Below are 21,767 nucleotides of genomic sequence, written 5' to 3' on the forward strand. Positions count from 1 at the left end.
AACATTAAACGCCATTAACTTTGAAAAGGTTTTACTATGAACCTGACAGCAAACATACATCATGTGTTTATGTTTATTATATGTTTAAATTGAATTGAATTGAATTGAATTGAATTGAAGGACAACGCAGTGGTGCAGTAGGTAGTGCTGTCGCCTCACAGCAAGAAGGTCGCTGGTTCGAGCCTCGACTGGGTCAGTTGGCATTTCTATGTGGAGTTTGCATGTTCTCCCTGCGTTTGCGTGGGTTGCCAGGTGCTCCGGTTTCCCCCACAAGTCCAAAGACATGCGGTACAGGTGAATTGGGTAGGCTAAATTGTCCGTAGCGTATGAGTGTGAATGAGTGTGTATGGATGTTTCCCAGAGATGGGTTGCAGCTGGAAGGGCATCCGCTGCGTGAAACATGTGCTGGATAAGTTGGCGGTTCATTCTGCTGTGATTAATAAAGGCACTAAGCCGATAAGAAAATGAACGAATGAATGAACTGAATAGAATCAAATAGGATTAAAATATAATTAAATATAATTTTATTTTACTTTATTCTATTTTATTTCACTTTATTTTTATTTTTATTGTATTTTATTTGAATTTTATTTTATTTTACTTTTATTATATTTTATTTTAAACTTTTTTTTTACTTTATTTTATGTTATTTTATTTTATTTTAGTCCCTTTATTAATCAGGGGTCGCCACAGCGAAATGAACCGCCAACACATTCAGCATATGTTTTACATAGCGGATGCCCCTCCAACGACAACCCATCACTGGGAAACATCCATACACACTCATTCACACACATACACCACAGACAGTTCACCTGTACTTCATGTCTTTGGGGGAAACCGGAGCACCCGGAGGAAACCCATGCAAACATGGGGAGAACATGCAAACTCCACACAGACACGGCAACTGACCAAGTCGGGGCTCGAACCAGTGACCTTCTTGCTGTGAGGCGATTGTACTATCCACTGTGCCACAGTGCTGCCCTTTAATTTAATTTAATTTAAAAAATTAATTTTGATTTATTTTAATTCATTTTATTTTTCCTATCAGACATTTCCTGTCAGACGCCATGCAGCATACATCATATATAACAGTACTGTATAATCATGTTCATGGTAGCCTTGTCAGAAGGTTACTGACTACCATTTTATTTTTAACACATGTAATCTGCAGTCTTAGCACGGAGGGATTTAATCATCAACAACAAATATGAAATATCACCTAGAAGCAAAATCCAAGTCATAAACCACCCGTTGACGGCTGTAGGCAAGAATGAAAATCTTTTTTGCTACTTACTATGTTGATTTATTAAAAAGAAATTAAAAAGAGGACTAAATGTGTTATAAAGAAAAAAGAAAATGAGGGGTTTCTTGCATATAATATGCAGAAAAATTTCATCAATTTATTTAATCTGCTTTAATATTAAAATTTTTGATGGATCTAATTCTTTGGGCAAAAAGGATGCAGCAAATAGTCTGAGGTGACAAAATTGACTCTCAGCCCTGAAAGTGACAGAATGGCAATGCAATAACTCCTTGCTAGACAGGTTTTTCCTTTTTCCGCTCCTTACGCACACAGATAATGCTCTCCGCAGGTACACCGTCTCATCATGGCCAATTGTTTCCCCCGTGAGTGCTTTATCTAAGCTGGTCTGAGACTGTTCAGCCTCATTGAACATCAATGGCTCTTCTCTTCATCCCCTCTTACTGAGCCATCAGCGCCAACATCCCTTGGCATCAAGGCTGTAACAAAGGCAGGGATTCTGCTGCACTGCATGATGTGCGGGAGAAATAGGGGAGCCGACGAACACTGAGACATCAGACGAAATGAGAGAACAAGGTAGATTCGATAGAAAAACAATGAAGAATTTCTGCAAATTGTTGCGAGATATCTCAGAATATCTATATCTATCTATATATATCTATATATATCTATATATATATATCTATCTATCTATCTATCTATCTATCTATCTATCTATCTATCTATCTATCTATCTATCTATCTATCTATCTATCTATCTATCTATCTATCTATCTATCTATATATATATATATATATATATATATATATCTATCTATCTATCTATCTATCTATCTATCTATCTATCTATCTATCTATATATATATATATATATATATATATATATATATATATATATATATATATATATATATATACACAGTATATATATATATACACATATATATATATATATACAATATATATATATATATACAATATATATATATATATATACAATATATATATATATATACAATATATATATATATATATATACAATATATATATATATACAATATATATATATATATATATATATATATATATATATATATATATATATATATAAACCAGCAATAAAATATGTTTAAAGTTACCTTTAAATGAACCGACTGACTGATTCCCCCACCCTCCCCCTTCTCTAAACCCAACCAATAGTGTTTTCAAAACCACAGATTGACCTGCCCACCCCCATCCCTATGCCAAATTGCATCCCTATTTACTTGTTATTTACTTGAGCTAACAGACGTAACAAGCTGTCTATATGGAGGTAAGCGGTCAGCTGGTAAGCGAGAAAAGGAACGGCGTCATCCCGCCCCGTATCGTTGATTTTAAAGATGAAATGCAGCCATATGTAGCCTATGTTGACTTCTACTACTTGTCAGGATTTGCCACTCCAGTCTTGTTAATTCTTGTTTTAGTAGCAGAGTCCAGACACTAGTCCTGTCACGTCTCGTACGTTGTGCTCGGCTCGAGTTTTCTCGCATCGAGCACTTCTTCCGTCATTGTGTGTCCCTGTGTGAGCAGTGTCATGACCTCGCTCGGGCCGTGCACGCTCTAGCTTGATGCGTGTACGTAAGATCCGGGCATGCTCTAGATGTGTGCTCTTGTCCTGGTGGTTTTGTTGTTTTGTTGGCGGCATGGTGTTTCATTCTCAGCGTTCCAGTCTAGTGGGTTTTGGTTGCCGTAGGGATCGGAACATGCATGTCGCATGTGTGAGCCCGCAGTAAGCTTTTTTCATTTATCGAGTGCTCGTGTCTTGTGTTCTGTTTATGTTGGTGTTGACTAAGCACATTGCTCGGTGTTTACATTGTGGCAGCGTGCTTTAGTGTTGCCTCATGTGAACATGCAGTTAATCAGTTCTCTCATTGGCTGCGTGTTCTAGTCTCATTTTATGTGAGCACATGGCTTGTGTTGTTTGTTTGTGTCATGTGCTCTTCTGTCTATTGTCTAGTCCCACTGTCCTTGTTAACCTATTATTAGTTTATTAGTACACCTGTTCACTTAATTATTTCTGCTTATAGTCTGCCCATGTCTGGAGTCCTTTTGCCAGTTCGTCGTTGTTTTCTCCTTGTCCTGTCGTGTGTTCCAGCCCAAATCCCTGCCAGCCTGCCCAGTCAAGTTTGTTTGTTTGTTTTTTTAGTTAATGTTTTCCCCCTCAGGGTAGTTTGTTTGGGCTTTTATTTTATTTTATTTTATTTTATTTTATTTTATTTTATTTTATTTTATTTTATTTTATTTTATTTTATTTTATTTTAGATAAAGACCCATGATTTACAGCAATGTTTCCCAACCCTGTTCCTGGAGGCACACCAACAGTGCATATTTTGGATGTCTCCCTTTTCTGACCCATTAATTTCAGGTGTTGGAGTCTCTTCTGATGTTTATGATAAGTTGATTCAGGTGTGTTTGATTAGGGAGAGGTTGAAAATGTGTACTGTTGGTGTGCCTTCAGGAACAGGGTTGGGAAACACTGATTTACAGCATATGAGTCCTCACTCCCTTTCCCTCCCTGGAACCGTGACACTACTATTATTATATACATTTTTATATAGTGATGTATTTCATCTATACTGAAAATATATATGTACATATCTAACAGTTTTATGCCTACTTTTATTTTGGTTCATGTGTAATCATTAAAATTACATAACATGTTAAAAAAATATGTTGGTAATTTTCGAAACTTTTTGTTTTCATAAAGTGAAATGTTTTTATATTCACTCAGAATGGCTGATCAGATACAATATGGTTTCAGTTGAAAAATATTGTATATGACAAAACAAATATGAATGATTGTTTATACTTCTTAGTAAATTAAAGTTTTTTTTTGATGCGTCACTAAATTTAAATTTCATTTTGAGAAACCCAGTAAAAGGAGAAACACAGTAAGTTGTATTAGTACCACTCAGTTAGTGATACCAATCTCTATTATTAACTTTCTCCATTATATCAGGTCAAATGAACATAATATAAACAAGGCTGTGTATAATCTGAAACAATGCAGTGTTCTGGGGAGAGAATACATTTGACAGGAAGTCTTTTAAGGTGAGTGTGCAACTTCCCGATGCTGCAATAATACGGTCGATGTGACCGAATTGAGTCCCCCATCTATTTCACACTTTGCGAGCAGCCCAATTGCCATATTTATCACGGCGACTCAAGACACGGAAAAGTACGGAATTCATCAACACTTCATTGTAACATCAGGAAGAATAAAAGGCGGAGGCTCCAGTCTATGACACGCTCCTCATCTGAGCCCACCGTGGTCCTAATTTGTCACCGAGATTCATAACAAAGCCTGTCTCTCTTAACACACTTTAATTTCCCAACTCCACCTGGGCCATGTGAACACCTGCCTTTGTAAAAACCCTTCTAGCAATGAAACCCAAATGCATTTATTTCACACGGCTAAGCTCAAATGCAATGCTGAAACCAAACAATGACTAGAAGCCATATGCCTGCGACATTTGTACGGATAAATCCCAATAAAGAATTAATGAAGCCCGGATCAAATCATCAAGCTGTTGCCCTCTCATTTGTGTTGGACTGAAAAATTTCCACTAGAGTTTCCAGGGATTGTTGCAAACCAAACACTACAGGCAACCGATGAATCAGAGGATGTATTGGCATCCAGTAACGCGCCCACAAACACAGACTGGAAAATATGGTTCCAGGTGTGATTTCATGCTACCAGTGGAAAACATATGATAAATGACATGTCAGACTCCAGAATATTGGTTTTAAGTTTTGATTATAGGTTCATCATAACATACATTTCTGTCATTTAATTTGGCCAGTTTTAGACAATTTACTTAACTCTTGCATACTGAAAAAAATGACTACCCTTCCATTATGTTCAGGATGAAAACATCTACTGAATTAAATTACTGTAAAAATGTACCCGATACAGTGTTGGGGAAAGTTACTTTTGAAAGTAGTGCATAACAATATTGAGTTACTCCCCCAAAATAGTAACTAATTGCATAACTTAGTTTCTTATGTAAAGTAATGAGTTATATTACTTCTTTCACTTTTTTTGTTAAAGAGAAGCTCTTCATTTAACAGCCACCTATATAACTTACACCTTCATTTTCCTTTCAATATGTAGGATAAAATTTTATTTTGAGAACTTTCTGAGCCCAGAGCTATACATGCTGTATATACAGATTAATGACAGTAATGTGTTTTCTACTTTTGTGTTATTTGTTAAGTAAATTCGATGTCCATTTAGATGAAGACTGCAATAAAGCCTAAGAGTACTAACATGAAATAATTTATATTGAGGCAAAAACAGATTTTAAACCTTTAAAATGTTTAATAAGTTGTCAAGAGTTTTACTTGCACATCATCTACACTTAACGACAATCCACTACTTTTCTTGGATGAGTTCAAAATAACAAGAATCCATTGCAAAAATATAAGTCTCCGGCCTGCCATTGTTTCTAACTGTCTGTAGTGATGACGGGCGATTCGCGAATGACTCGTTTGTTTTAACTGGATCTTCTAAGTGAACCTGTTGAACCAGTTCATTAAATTGAACTGTGTTGTCATGAAACGGTTTGTGTCTTCAGTAAGTACTTAATAACGTTGTTTTTAACATACTGGATACTCCCTCTAACTTGAAATAAACTAATATCCTATGTTATTCAGTTACTAGAACAGTACAGTCTCATCTGTTGTGAAAAAAGAGACCCAATGATGATGATGATAAGTGCGGCACGCTCTCTCATTGAGTGTGTGATTCAACCTGATTAAGGTCATTTTTATTCCGCTATATAATGTTATTAAGCAAGGTAAAGAGTAACTCACATTACATTTTTTAAAAAGTAACTCAAATAATATGACTTATTTTCAAAAGTAATGCTTTTAGTTACTCGTTACTTTAGAAAAGTAATATTACTAACGTTACTTATAATGCGTTACCTCCAACACTGACTAGATACATATTTTTGTCAATTGTTTTTGCATAAATCTGTTACATTTTTTTTTTTCAAATGACAAATTTGAGTTCTTCCCAACAAGGAAAACCACTAACAATCAAGAATGCAAAGTAATATGGTGTCATGGATTTACAATCAAAAAATCTCATTATAATGGAAGTCAATGGGGCAAAAACAGCCATGAACATAATGAAAGTAGTAAATTCCCCAAAGTGTATTGCTGAGTTTTTAAAAACGTTTGAAGCATTTTGCCAAAGTATGTGTCAAAATAAGATCTGTCACCAAAAATCATTCCATTTGCTGAAACAGAGAAAGTTGTGGCCAAATAAAGACTCAACAGCACCCCAAAGTGGATGCAAACATCTCCAACAAAATGTTTACTATTGGTTACAATTACAATTTAACAACTGGTTCTTTTTAATGATTTTTTTTTTAACATTAAATGTTATTTTATTAGTTCAATATCTATAAATATAAATTAATATTCATTGAATGATTTTAGACTTGTGATGGTGTTTTCTTGTTGTGTATAACACTGCACACCTTCTTTATCAGGTATCAATCATGTGTTTCTAGTGATTGTCAGTGTGCGATGAAGTTACAGAACAAACAAACTTCAGCAGGTTTCTATACTTACAAGATGTTTTCTACAATTTATTAAATGTGGCTTCCATATATATAGATTCAGCTCATACTCTTAAAAGAACAGCAAAACTTGAAAGTTAAAACAAGTTCTTACCTTTAACCTGAACACCTATGCGGAAATAGACATCTGAGCTGCTGAGGTATCGCTCTACCAGAATGTAGTACCACTGTTCCCAGGACGGCAACGGGACCTCCAGCTCACACGGGGCGTTCTCTCTGCAGTCCATGGCACTGGAGTTGTGGACCGGCGGAGCCCTCGAGCGGATCTTGAGCAGAACTGGACAACTCTCACCACTACGGTTTTTAGTGTTACAGTCCACGAGCTGCACCTTCACCCGAGAAATGTAGTTTGGGATGAAAACTCTGCCAAATACAAAAAGAGAAATGTAGAGGACTGTATCATGAGGTACACACACTGGGTATGATTACATAGGGCTGGATGAAATGGCAAAAATTTATATCACGATATATTACTTAATTTCGGTTGATACGATATAATTCCGATATCGATATGGATAATAATAAAAAGCCAGGAAAAAACTGCAAAAAAAAAAAAAGCATACAATGGATACAATGGACATGTGTTTAAAACATCTGTTTTGTGAGAAGTGCTTCTGAACGACCTGTACAGTTTACTTTGACATTTCCTCAACTGAGAATGACGTCGACTGAAACCATTGGTACCCTTTTGTCAATGGAAACGCAAGCCTGATAAAAGTGACCCGTACCGAACCGTACCGTACCACTCAGTAGAAACGGGCCATTAGAAGATAGAAGAACCGACCTCAGCAAAACACATAATTTGGGATCCCTTTGCAGATGGCAGCTAGTTCTGCTTCTTATGTGAAACATAAATAAAATTATGAAAGTAGCTTTACAGCACAATCTTAGTGAGAACCCTACTAATTGAAGTTGTTAATTATATTGGATTTATAGTGCAATATACAATGTTGCTTATGTTTTATGTCAGCTGTATTCAGAGAACAGTATTCATATTCACACCTCGTGGTGAAACTGCGAATGTGACACACGATTGACTGAAACGTATTGAGGTCAAAAGTATGACATTTTACTGCTGAACTTTCCACCTCAGGCTGTCTGGAATGCAGCATTAGGGTATGTTTTGTTGCAAGTTTTAGATACATGTCCACAAATGCAGAGCTTGTCATACAGATCACCTAGACCAGTGAAGCGCTGACCTAAACCCTTTCTGAAATCTGTAAATGTCATTAGTGTTAAAAGGAGCAAAAGCTATGTCATACTCCCACACAGGGTTTATTTGACCTCTGAACTGCAGTCAAATATATGTTGAAATACATATTGGTGGATTCACAAAAATGCTGGTATATATTTCCAGTGAGCCCGTGTTGTCATTGTGGTATTATTTACAGTAGTTTTACATTTTACAAAAGTTTGAGGTGTGTTTAATTATTTGTCATGCTATATGTGCAAATAGACAAATCCAAGCAGACACAAATTCTTGTTTAAAAACATGTTTTATTTGTATGCCCTCAAATTGCTGATGACTACAGTGTGAGATTCATGTTGTAAAATACAACAAAAAGTCCTACATGACATGACATAGTGATTATGGTGTGAAAACTGGACAAAACAGCAATGCTCTACCTGTCTAAATTACATTTTTGTTTACTATGAGTATTTGAGTTTGACTTTCTGCATGGGATTACTCTACATTGTAGATTCTGCTAGAATAATTATCAATAATCAGATTATTGTAGTCAATGTAAAGATGCTGACATTATTAAACAATACTGAATGTCAAAAAACTTATTTTCATAAACTCAGGAGAACTTTAAAATGCAGCCCACTTCAACAAACTCATTAAAAATGCTGTCATATCTCTCTGTCTTCATTTTCTACATCAATAACAACTAATCAGAAGTTGCTCTTTTTAATTTGAAAGGAAACCGAGAACAACTGTGAAGTTAGAATAAATTATTAATATCTGCATTTTATTTCTGGCTATGACACAATTGGCTTTGTCTTTTGGTTTTTGATAATTAGCTAAACAAACAGCAAAACAAATGCTCAATCAAACAGAACACAGTTCGTTTACAGATCTACTGGCTCACTTGAGGAAAATATAAAAGCTATATGAATGAAATTAGCCTTGGAACTTTGCCTGGAAATATATACAAAAATATATATATTATTTATTTCATGGTTAATCTCTCACTTTTTCCAATTTTATGCTGCACTGTTTTGTATTTCACAACTGATTAAATAGCATGTCCTATTTTGATTAATACAAATTACTATAAAAACTTGATTTAATTGCATCTTCACTGGTCTAAAAAGCAAGGTTATTTAATTCCCATGGGTCCTATCATACACCCAGCACAATAAGGCAACCTTAATTTTCCCGTTTTCCGCCAAATTGTTTAAATAGCAAATCCATTTGCTCCACTTTGTAGACTCATGGGTGTTCTGGTCTGGAAAAGAGGTGTGTTAAGGCGCATTGTTGGCACATTGCTATTTTGAGGAACTAAAATAGACTGTGCAATAGACCAGCTGAAAGCAGGTCTAAAGTCTAGCACAGAGCTCGTCAGTTGTGCGCCTCGCTTAAACATTGCTTAAAACACACAGGATGTAGATCAATACACAATTATCTTTACAAATTAAAAAGAATTAAAAGGATAAAAATTTTACTGAAATTATTTTCTATAAATATAAAAACCACTGCCTCCATGTCTTCTTCACCTTAGGGGGCTTTTTTCGGTTTATTCACGACAACTTGCTTTTGTATATTGTTATTATTGTCATTAGTATTATTTATTATACGCATATTTATATTTGTTTTATTAAAAACAAGCTTAGATTTGTTCATCTCTCAGGTTTTGGACCATATGGGGCATAGGACATGTGTATGGATGTAACAAAATTTTTTGTGACCACACTTCATTATTATGTGTTTAATGTCCATGTTAAGCATATTACAATGAGTTTTATTGAAAAATATTATTAAGAATTATATTAAAAAATATCTAGAAAGTTATATTCTGTTTAGATGATAGATAGATGGATTGATATTAATTTAAAAACTGAATAAATATTTTGACTGATAAAAGCTGTGATTGTCATGCACATCTTCTCACTCATATTTTGACATTTTATTTTCGCTTTACTTGCATTACTTATTGTCATGAATATATTTAATTTGCTATGGACATAAATCTCATTGTATGGAATTATTAGTCCTTCTCAAATGTTCTCTGAAAGCAGCTTTAATGGTAGATAAAAGCCCATCCTCATAATATCCAGTGCTCAAGGTCTTTTCTGTGTACCCTGTTGTTTATGATTGCATTTCATCACCTCTCCCTTCTCCATTTTCCTCTTTTTCATTTAGAAAGACTTTATTTGCTAATTGAGAGGAGAGCTTTAATATCTGAACCTAATGAGAGTGGAAGGCTGGAATGAAGGGAAGCCTGAGAGCAGGATGTGTGTTGAATGGTCAAGTGCTGAGAGCAGAGCACAGAGAGGGTGAGCGACGTGTGTGCGTGTGTTCCTTGTATTCATCACAAGCATAGCAAAACCAATTTATATATATATATATATATATATATATATATATATATATATATATATATATATACATACACATATATATATATATATATATATACATACACATACACACACACACTCACCAGCCACTTTATTAGGTTCACCTGTCCAACTGTTTATTAACACAAATTTCTAATCAGCCAATCACATGGCAGCAACTCGATGCATTTAGGCATGTAGACATGGTCAAGACGATCTGCTGCAGTTAAAACAGAGCATCAGAATGGGGAAGAAAGGTGATTTAAGTAACTTTGAATGTGGCATGATTGATGTTGTCAGACTTGCTGGTCTGAGTATCTACTGGGATTTTCATGTACAACCATCTCTAGGGTTTACAGATAATGGTCTGAAAAAGAGAAAATATCCAGTGAGCGGCGGTTCTGTGAGCGCAAATGCCTTGTTGATGCCAGAGGTCAGAAGAAAATTGCCAGACTGGTTCCCAGCTGATAGAAAAGCATTAGTAACTCAAATAACCACTCGTTACAACTGAGGTATGCAGAAGAGCATCTCTGAACACACAATACGTCTAACCTTGAGGCGGATAGGCTACAGCAGCAGAAGACCACACAGGTTGCACTCCTGTCAGCTTAGAACCGGAAACTGAGCCTACAATTCACACAGGCTTATCAAATTGGACAATTGCCTGGTCTGATGTGCTTCCATTTCTGCTGCGACATTTGGATGGAGGCAGAATTGGCGTCAAGAACATGAAAGCATGGATCTATCCTGCCTTGTATCACCGATTCAGGCTAGTGGTGGTGATTTAATGGTGTGGGGAATATTTTCTTGGCACACTTTGGGCCCAATATTAGCAATTAAGCATGGTGTCAAGGCCACAGCCTAACTGAGTATTGTAGCTGACCATGTCCATCCATTTATAAACACAGTGCACCAGTCTTATGATGGCTACTTCCAGCTGAATAACACACCATGTCATAAAGCGCGAATCATCTCAGACTAATTTCTTGAATATGACAATGAGTTCACTGTAAACAAATGGCCTCCACAGTCACCAGAGCTCAATCCAATAGAGCACCTTTGGGATGTGGTAGAACGGGAAATTCGCATCATGAATGTGCAGCAGACAAATCTGCAACACCTGCGTGACGCTATCGTGACAATATGGACCAAAATCTCTAAGAGATATTTCAGTACCTTGTTGAATCTATGCCACGAAGGATTAAGGCAGTTCTGAAAGCAAAAGGGAGTCCAACCCGGTACTAGTAAGGTGTGTGTGTGTGTGTGTAAGTATATATATATATATATATATATATATATATATATATATATATATATATATATATATATATATATATGCAATAATAATATGGTAATACCTTAACTACATGAAAAAAAAAACCTTTTCACATTTACTTAATATAGTTTTTGATTAAAAACTTGAAGTCGTGAATGTGTTATTTAAAAAAAAGTGTCTAGACAGACCTGGAAAATTAAAATCGAAATGTAATGCATAAGCTTTATGACAAAGATGAATGTGTTATACAGTTATTGTTACTTTTTATTATTCAATAAATAATACAGCTGTTCATCATTGACTAGTTCCTGTTGGTTCAGAATCAATACAATATGAGCAGACAGCATTTTACCTGTGTAATGAACAGTGTTAATTAAAAAACAATATTACAACATTAAGCCTACCTCAATGATAACAATACAATAACAAAATAACAAAAATAACATATCACACACTTTTACTTGTTTTAGTACTGCTTAAGTACTGCTTAGGAATGTAACATATTCCTTTTTCACCCAACACTCATAATGAATCAGGAAAAAAAAAATCTAATTATCAATACCTATTTTTAATGCATGATTTTAATACTTTTTCCATTATTAGTTTACTAAACTACAGAAGTAAACCATTGTTAATGAAGCTATTTATTATTAATTTATATTGTATTAATTAATTTGTTTGGGCTATGGAAACCATCATACCTTTTTCAGGATTCTAAGATGACGAGAAGGTTCAAAAGAATATAATATATTTGACAATTAAATCTTCTGTAGATTATACATATCTTGCTTCTATTTAAGTATCCACTTGTATATACTTAACCTTCAACATATTTACTCACTTGTAGAGCACAGATCTGTTGTGAAGTGGAATCATCTGGTCAATGAAGTAACCAGGATAAAGCACCGAAATCCCGATGAGTCTCTGAACGATGAGCTGAGGCTGGAAGAGGTACTGACATTCCTCATGAAGACCCTGCACAAACACAGTGGAAACAAACAGCAACCAGATGCATTAGTCTCAGGCTAAATCCACTCCCAATAACCTTCTTCAAGTAAAGCAAGCCATGAAATGCAGTGTCACAACAAAACATATGCATACATGCGTGTCATGATATGGAAATGCTCGTGGAAGGAGGCCAAGTCCCACTGAGAGCGCCTTATGATCACTTCAAATGGAGGAAAACTGTCTTTGCATTTGCATGGTTTCTGATGATGTGCTGTGTGATACTTCTCATGGCCAACTGCACAACAACTCACCCACCTCAGACTCTGGAGAAAAAGATCAAACACTATTGTCGTTTCTACACTTGCTGAATAATTCAGATAAAGGATTTCAAACTGTCTGCAATTGTGATTCCAGCCAAGTGAAGGATGTAACCAATAGCTTGTGTTCTATTTTACATTTTTCTCCCTACAGCAGAGTCTTACATGCAAAGTGACTTGAACAGTGATGAATAACATACAGTGAGTGGTTCATCCTCCCACATGAAATACTACAGTAGTTTACTGTAAATACTGTAATGTTTTTAAACCGTACTATAGTAAAGTACTTAAAATAACCTGTTGAGGTAATATGGTATATGCAGAGCAATTGTTTCTTACCATACCTATAAACTTGAATGGTTAATGTGACTTTTTCAATTTTATACAGTTCCTTTCACAGCATTGATGTTGTAACGTAATTAAAATATAATCTGTTAAATAGACTTCAGCATTCATTTAGTTGCTGAAGCGTAAACTGAGATGAAAAGCCGTTTAAATGTATGCGCCCATCAGGATCAGCAGACGAGCACTAAAACGGCATTGGAAATACAGGAGTAAAATAAATGTAAATATTTTAAAGGCATGGCGTGAAAAAATGTCATTTAATGCAGTGTTTCTTGTACATTCTGAGACCCACTTTATAACGTACATCCTTTAGGCAGTGAAGATCGTTCATTTTTAAAGAAAACAGACCTTAAATACGCCAGTTTTGTTCACCAGAATTGTTTGACCCAGGCTAATGACAAATAAGTCCTTCTGTATGCTTCTGCACATACCCTATTCGACAGTAGCTTTATAAAATATAAATAATTTTTGTAAACTTCCATATCTGATCTAGGAACAACTCTGTTGTTCTGTTACAGAAACTAATGTGTCTTTCATTAAAAGTACATTGTTTTTGGGAAACTATGGTTTCGGATTACAAAAGACCTTAAGCTGAGAATCAAACTCAGGTCATCGTGATCATCTGTGCTGTATGTCAACACATTAAGCACTAGGCTGTTGACACTAACTAACTGACCACTATACTGTTTACTATAATATTACTATTACAATAGTCATAATCTACTACAATAGTGAGAGGAAAAGAGATAGGAATACATTATTTTAAGAATTGAAATACACAACTGTGTTTCAAATGACGTGTCACAAACCTGGTTTGAGTAACTTCCATTCAGAAGAACTGAAACCATTCATTTAAAATAATAGAGCTGTATTACAAAAAATCCATGTAGGCTACATAGTAAAAACTCTTTTTACTACTGTGCTTTATTTTTTGTCTATGACATTAGTATAAGTTTATCTGTGGCTTAAACTCTTTTGACTTCACTGTGTTTTGTTACTTCGGGTTATTTTCGCTTTGTATTCCCTGAAGTAAATTACCATTCATTTTCAATATACATCAGCAAAATTGCTGTGGATTAACCTGTTTGGAGTTGCTGGGGTTATTCATGGTCTACTGAAAGTAATTTGTAAATTCTAATAAGTTTTCATTTTAATATTCAATGAATGAGAATAAAGAGTTCATGTTATGTTGTGCTTTCTATCGTTTCAACTTTCTTTCTAACCTTCTAATGTTGCAGTTTAAGCATGAAAAAAAGATCCACAAACCACAAAATCCATTCCAAAGAAATGTTAATATTATTAATAACAATAATAATAATAATAATAATAATAATAATACAAAATTATTTCATAATATAATAATGCATAAATAGAAAATTAATTTCATGTATAACTTTTTATTTTAAAATGTGCCGATTAAGAGACAACTGAAGTATTCCCATTTCTCTACATTTACAAAGTTTGAGTATTAGAGTAAAGTTTATTTGTACTATTCCATTTTAAATGGCTCTGACAGAATTTATTACAAATTTCAAATAAAAATGTTGTCATTTCTAGCTTTTTTCAGAAAGCGGTAAATAGGAAGAATAACTAATGGCTTATTTGCATTCACAATATTGATTACAGTTTTTTAATTGATTGAATTTTTGTAAAAAAAATGTCATCAAAAACTATATATGTATAGTTAGGAATAGACTACAGTTTGTAGACAGTAAACCCATCTTATTATACAATATTGCGTCACAAAACACACATGCTCACCACCCACACACACACATCCTTGATATCAACAGAAAATTATTAAGACGTATTTTTAAAAATCATACCGAACTCCAAACATTGGAACAAAGTAAAGAGTAAACTGAACATGCCACTGATCTCCACATTATATGCCCTGCCAACAGACAATAGCATGGCTTTCTAAACTGAGCTGTTTTGCTTTCACCATCACAGGTTCACAGTTTGGAAGTGCTATCAAGAGATTCGTGGCTGTAAAAAAAGCGCACTTGTTTCAGCATTCGGCAGATGTTGCGGCGTATGCTCCAATTAAAGATTCGATGACTTGTATAGATTCACAGATAATTTTTCACAGTGCAACAGCATGAAGACTTGGGGTGTGGGGAAAGGGAGGAGAGGTGATAAAAGATTGAGAGGAGGCGGGAGAAGCCGAGAGCTTTTATTTATTATGGTGCGCACTGGCAAATTACAATGCAGCGTTTCATCATGGAAACCTGAGTTTCTCTCACGCAGATACTTCTGCCCTAAACACATTCATCACTGTCGAAGCGCGAGGTATAAACCCTCCTCTCTGCTCGGCAAGCCTCTTTTCTTCCCATCTTCACGCAGAGAAACACAATCTCTCAAACATATAAGGATTAAGGTGAAACACTACAGGCAAAAATTGTTTTTTCATGCGACTGTCAATTTGGAGATTCTAGACCTTTAAAATGTTTTTTAGTCAGAAAACATCCAAAATAGGCATTTAAAGGGATAGCTCGCCACAACACAAATTTTATTTGTCACCATTTACTCATCCTTTCCTTCTTCAAAACCTTTTTGAGTTTTATATAAAAGAAGAAATTTTAAAGAATGTTGGCTGCCTGGACCCATTGGCTTCTTCAAAATTTCTTATTTCGGGTTCAACAGAAGACATGTTTAAAGGGGTTGTATTTTTAAAGCTTGGTTGTGTTTATAAGGTGCAAACTACTGTGTGCTCATGCTTTATTTGTAAAAAAATATCATTATTTTTTCATACTTTATATTATGTTATATACTGCCACTCGGCTAACATGAAAACGACTGTCATATTTCCATAGTTCCTTAGAAAGACCGCCCTCAAAAGGCTCTGATTGGTCAGCTAGGATAACGTGCTGTGATTCGCGGATCAGCTCCACGTCACCAGGAAATGCGCCATACCATCTAATAGCATGCGCTGTGACTCTGCTGGCACAGCAAAATTACACAGAGGACACAGCTGAATCTCACGCCTGCTCTCTAAAATAATATATGACAAGTATCTTTCTTATATATTCCAGTTATAAGCATGTGTAGGTAATATGAAGTGTTCACATATTTTTTGCGAGTTTGTTATTTGAGATGTAGAATGCAGGGAAAGCAGCTGCATAGAGAGAGACTGCAGTGCTGGTGAAGATAGTGGGTGTTTACAGAGGTTTGGTGGAAAAATTTGAATTTGTAGCTAAATTGTTAGCGGTGCCAAACAGCATTTCCCATTGTTTACATCCTAGATACAACATACCGTTAATGCTAGAAACTATGCATGTAATAGATCAATTTTAACAAATAAAAAACTTACAGGTTGTGGCTCATAATCCACAGCTTCTGCTATAATGGATGGAGCTGCTCCTTCTTTGAGGAGTTTTTAGCCGAATCCAGCACTGGACTAAGAGAGATTCTGGAAGCTGTCCTTTGTCAAATGCTAGAGCTATATGCTTATTTTAATTCTCTGGAACATTGTTAAAATTAAACTGTAAGCACTTCTCTCTTTGTGCAGTGTCGTTTGGAAGCCCAAATACAGAAACAGAACAAGCTCTCAGGAAATAGCAGCGTTTGGACGGCATTTTAGCTTTCTCCGCTATAACATTACAGCACCTCTGGCCACGCCCCTTTGCTGTGTCAGGTGTCTATGCATGGTGAATGCACGTAACCTGAAGCATTTGTGATATCACTAACCCGGATGTATTCTTTTGTAGTCCCCAAACTGCATTTGCTGTAAGCCAACTCTGTAAAAGCCAATGTCTACCTTTGCATTGAACTTTGAGCGTTATTACACTCAAAGTTATTACACACTACATTTATGTTAACACAGCTACATTACACGTAAGCTAAAGTTTCAATTATGATATCGTAGTGGAACACCCCTCTAATACATTTCAAACCCCATGAGGGACAACAAATTATGAAATAAAATAGATTTTTGGGTAAACAATCCTTTTACATGCGTTTCTTGACATGCTTTCATTTTTATTTTATTTTGAATTATACTTTATTTGTCTGTAGATTTCAATTACAGTACACATTTTAAAGCCTGTTTTCTCCACTTATCCATAAATTTCCATTTTAGCAAGTTTTTAGTGTTCATACGGTACATAATTTCATTGATTATACACAACATTTTATTCTGTAAAACTAAATGTGTGTTTTCCTAAATTATGTAAAAGTAAAAGAAATTCCAAAAATGTCATTTAAAAGCATTTGTGTGTAATGGGTCAAACAGAGAAAGATGAATTTTGAATCTGACTTGACCCAGTGTTAATATTTTGTGCTAGGAATGTATGCTAATTAGCATATATTTAGTTGTATAATGCCACATTTGCATATTTAAACATACAATTTTAAAAGGTGTGTATAAAACAAAGAAATACATTTCATTTCAACAGAGGACGTATTCTCATAACTATTAGTTGTTGTTCTTGTTGTTATTTAGCCTACTGTATTCATTCGCAGTGTAGGAATATATTATCTATGTATAGCACATTCCTCTGTTTCCGTCATTTTTTCAATAATAGTCGTAGGGACATATTCTTTTTTTTTTTCTAGCCACAACACTGAGCACATATCATTGCTAGTTTCTTGTGGAGGTCAGTCAGCCATGTTATTTCATAAGGTAGAGAGTGAGACACTGTTGTTGCCTCAGATTTCAGTCGAGTTAAACAATCACTGAGACTACATCTTCCAAAATACTGAAATTATATTCAATAGATAAGAGAGGGGGGCAGGGCAACAGAAAAAGGTAATTGGCTTGCAGAGCTGTGTGATTAATTATGCTGGTGGTCTTGATAGTCATCCTATAATGAGATCTCCCTTGATTTATCAAGACATGCAAAAACAAATCTTCAAGAAACATCCATAAAAATGGTGTCTGTGCTTCATGGTTGTAAGTATAATTTTAAAGGATAAACAATTGGTTACATCCTATAAACCCTGACCATGTGCATTAAAACACAGCTGGTAGCATCACTGTATTAAACAATAGCTTAAAGAAAGCTGCTAAAAACTGCAATGACATTATGAAACAAAAAAAAAACTTTTTTTTTTTTCAAAATATTGTGTATACACTTGGAGACAGTATGATTAAGAAACTATACAGACACATAAATACCTGGTACTGTAAGATATAAGTTAACATGTTTTAACATTAAGCATTTGTAAAACATCTATTAATATTTGTATTATGTATTTTAAATGTATTATAATTATGTTACTGTATAATGTTATTTAATAAAAAACACAACTGTTTGTGTTAGTTTGTCTTATTTAATAGTCTAATCTATTAAATAGTATAACAGATGCAACTTTTACTCTTATACTGTAATACAAATTTGTCAACGGTATATTTACACTTGGATTATTACATTTTTTAGATTATTATTATTATTAATAATTATTATAGATTATTAGATTATATTATATTTTTCTTTCTTAGTTTACAAAAAATAATAAAATGAAGTAGTTAACAATGAATGAACAAATTATTAACAAACAGAACCTTGTTGCAAAGTGTAACCAACATAATATTTCAATATAATAAAATATAGGGGGAAAATAATCGTTATAGTATTTTAGTAATATAGTAATACTACTATTTTTTTTCAATCAAATAAATACAACCTGTGTGAGCATAAAAGACTTCTTTATGAATAAATAAGTAAAAATGATAAAATAAAAAAATTATTAAATAAATAAATGCATAAAGATAGAAAGAATGATTAAATAAAGAAAAAAATGAAAAAAAGAAAGAAAGAAAGAAAGAAAGAAAGAAAAAGAATAAAGAAAGAAAGAAGAAAGAAAGAAAGAAAGAAAAAAAGAAAGAAAAAGAAAGAAAGAAAGAAAGAAAGAAAGAAAGAAAGAAATGATTAAATAAATAAATGAATAAACCAGGCAGCATGGTGGCGCAGTAGCTAGCACAATCGCCTCACAGCAAGAAGGTCGCTGGTTCGAGCCTCGGCTGGGTCAGTTGGCGTTTCTGTGTGGAATTTGCATGTTCTCCATGTGTTCACGTGGGTTTCCTCCAGGTGCTCCAGTTTCCCCCACAAGTCCAAAAACATGTGGTACAGGTGAATTGGGTAAGCTAAAATTGTCCGTAATGTTTGAGTGTGAATGAGAGTGTATGAATGTATCCCAGTGGTGGGTTGCGGCTAGATTAATAAAGGGACTAAGCCAGAAAGAAAATGAATGGATGAATGAATGAATGAATAAATAAATAAATGATTAAATAGATGAATAAATACATAAACAATTTATTAAATAAATGAATGATTAAATAAATAAATAAATACAAAAATAATTGATCAAATAAATAAATAAATAAATTTATAAATTAATTCATTCATTCATTCTTTCATTAATTTTCCTTCGGCTTAGTCCCTTTATTCTTTAGGGGTCGCCACAGTGGAATAAACCGGCAACTTTTCCAGCATATGTTTTACACAGAGGATGCCCTTCCAGCTGCAACCCAGTACTGGAAAACCATAAATAAATGATTAAATATATAAATAAATGATTAAATAAATAAATAAATGATTAAATAAATAAATAAATCACGCAATCAATCCATATCCACTACTTTGGACCCACAGCATGCTTGCAATACATTTTAGTAACTGTAGAAACAAATGCAGAAAACTGTAAAAAATTAAATAAAAAAAAAACTCATCTAAATCCTGTAAAACAGTTTGCAAGATCGCTCTCATCACACATGAAAGATGATAAATAATTACATACAAAATCTCTAAAAAAAAAAACAATCCTTTCTCTTCTCATAATTATGCTTGAGAGACTGAAGATGTTGTTTCTGGAAAGTGAACATAATAAGCAGCTGACACATTCTGGGGATTTTCGTGGGACTGAACGTTTCAGTACACTCGAGTGATTTCGACAACGGGACCCCTCAGAAAACACAGACTCCCTGGCCAGTGACGTCCCAAGCAAGAAGCAAACAAATCACTCACCGTTTATGCTTCCCAGCTTTCATTACCACAGCAAACATCAACATCAATATTCCATAAGAAGCAGCTAATCAAAAGCACATATTTTTCATCATGTGCTCTAATGCTTAATCTCCAAACGTCTCGGCGCCTTCGCCTCATAAGCAGCTTTGACACACTAGAGGTATTTGTTGTAATGGCGTCAGAGCACGTTCTCATTTCATTAAGGTCTATTTGGTGGATCTGCACCGCTGGGCAGGTGTCACCGAATAGCCGTATTTCTGAGTCATGTGTCGCTCATTATCTCTGGTGTATTATCATCAGGTTCACTCTCAGCTTGATTAGAGGACTCATTCATTCCAACACGAACATTTCTGCAAATCACTTCTGCAGCCGCACACCAGAACTAAGATCGTCTTAAGGTTTCGGGCCTGTCTCTAAGGTAATAAGTGAGACATCTACATGGACACGCGAAGAGCAATTCACTGATGGTTTCACGATAAGCCTTTTGTTTTCCCTGTTACAGCAAAAGAAAAGGATTTTTCGTGGAGTGCCGTTGCCCATGGCTATGTTTAGAACAGCGTGCTGGGATAAACTACTCTTATTGCTCTGCTGTGCAGGATTTTATATGTGCAGAGGTGTGTATTCTTGTACACAGATGAGCCAAAACATTATTAAAGGGTCATGAACTACCAGTTTGGTGTGTTTAATACTGTTCTCTGAGGTACAGTTATAATGTTATCAAGATTTTTATTTTAAACAAACTTCATGAATTAATAAATTAGGAGTAATAGGCTATTTTCTGCTCTGTGTCTACATATTTATAAGGAAAGTTCACCCAAAAATGAAATTTCTGCCATCATTTACTCTTCATTGTCTTGTTTCAAACTGTTTTTTCTGTTGAACACATAAGATGTTTTGAAAAAAGCCTAAACCATTGACTTCTATAGTATTTGTAGTAGGTTTTTTTTGTCTAGTATGGGTATCAATGGTTACAGCTTTTTAGCTTTCTTTAAAATACCATCTGTGTTTAACAGAAGAAACTCAAAAAGGTTTATAAACACTTGAAGGTGAGTAAATAGGGAGTAAATAGTGTACACACCACCACCAAGTCATGTTTTACTTTAACTTCAGTATCTCAAGGCATGCAAAAACAAACCTGCCAATCCTATTGATCAGCTGATTATACATAGCCTGATGCTTGTTTTATTTAAGGTCATACTCACACGAGGTACAGTTTGCCTTGAACCGTGCTAAAGTGCAATTGTCCCCCCTCCCCTCTTCTCAGACGGCTTGCACTCACACACTGCATTTGCCTTCTGAACCTGAGCACGGTTTTATCATAGATGATGTGCTGTTCAGTTTAACAGAAGAGACGCACTCTCGCTCAGCACAGTGCACATTGCTTTAGTTATATCATTTTAGTCTGCGATGCAGTGACACACACTCAAATATTTTGCTGAACAGATCCACCACTTT

At 34.7% G+C, this 21,767-nt stretch overlaps 1 protein-coding gene across 1 annotated transcript in view; it reads right to left on the reverse strand.

The window, feature by feature from the left end:
- Positions 1–21,767, reverse strand: part of tmem8b (transmembrane protein 8B) — a 291,527-nt gene that overhangs the window by 131,495 nt on the left and 138,265 nt on the right. Inside the window, 2 exon segments of the mRNA XM_056458175.1 lie at positions 6,989–7,257; positions 12,576–12,709. Coding sequence (XP_056314150.1) covers positions 6,989–7,257; positions 12,576–12,709 — 403 coding nt within the window.

The sequence above is a fragment of the Danio aesculapii genome, chromosome 5 (genome assembly GCF_903798145.1).
Source record: "Danio aesculapii chromosome 5, fDanAes4.1, whole genome shotgun sequence".
NCBI classification, from domain to species: domain Eukaryota; kingdom Metazoa; phylum Chordata; class Actinopteri; order Cypriniformes; family Danionidae; genus Danio; species Danio aesculapii.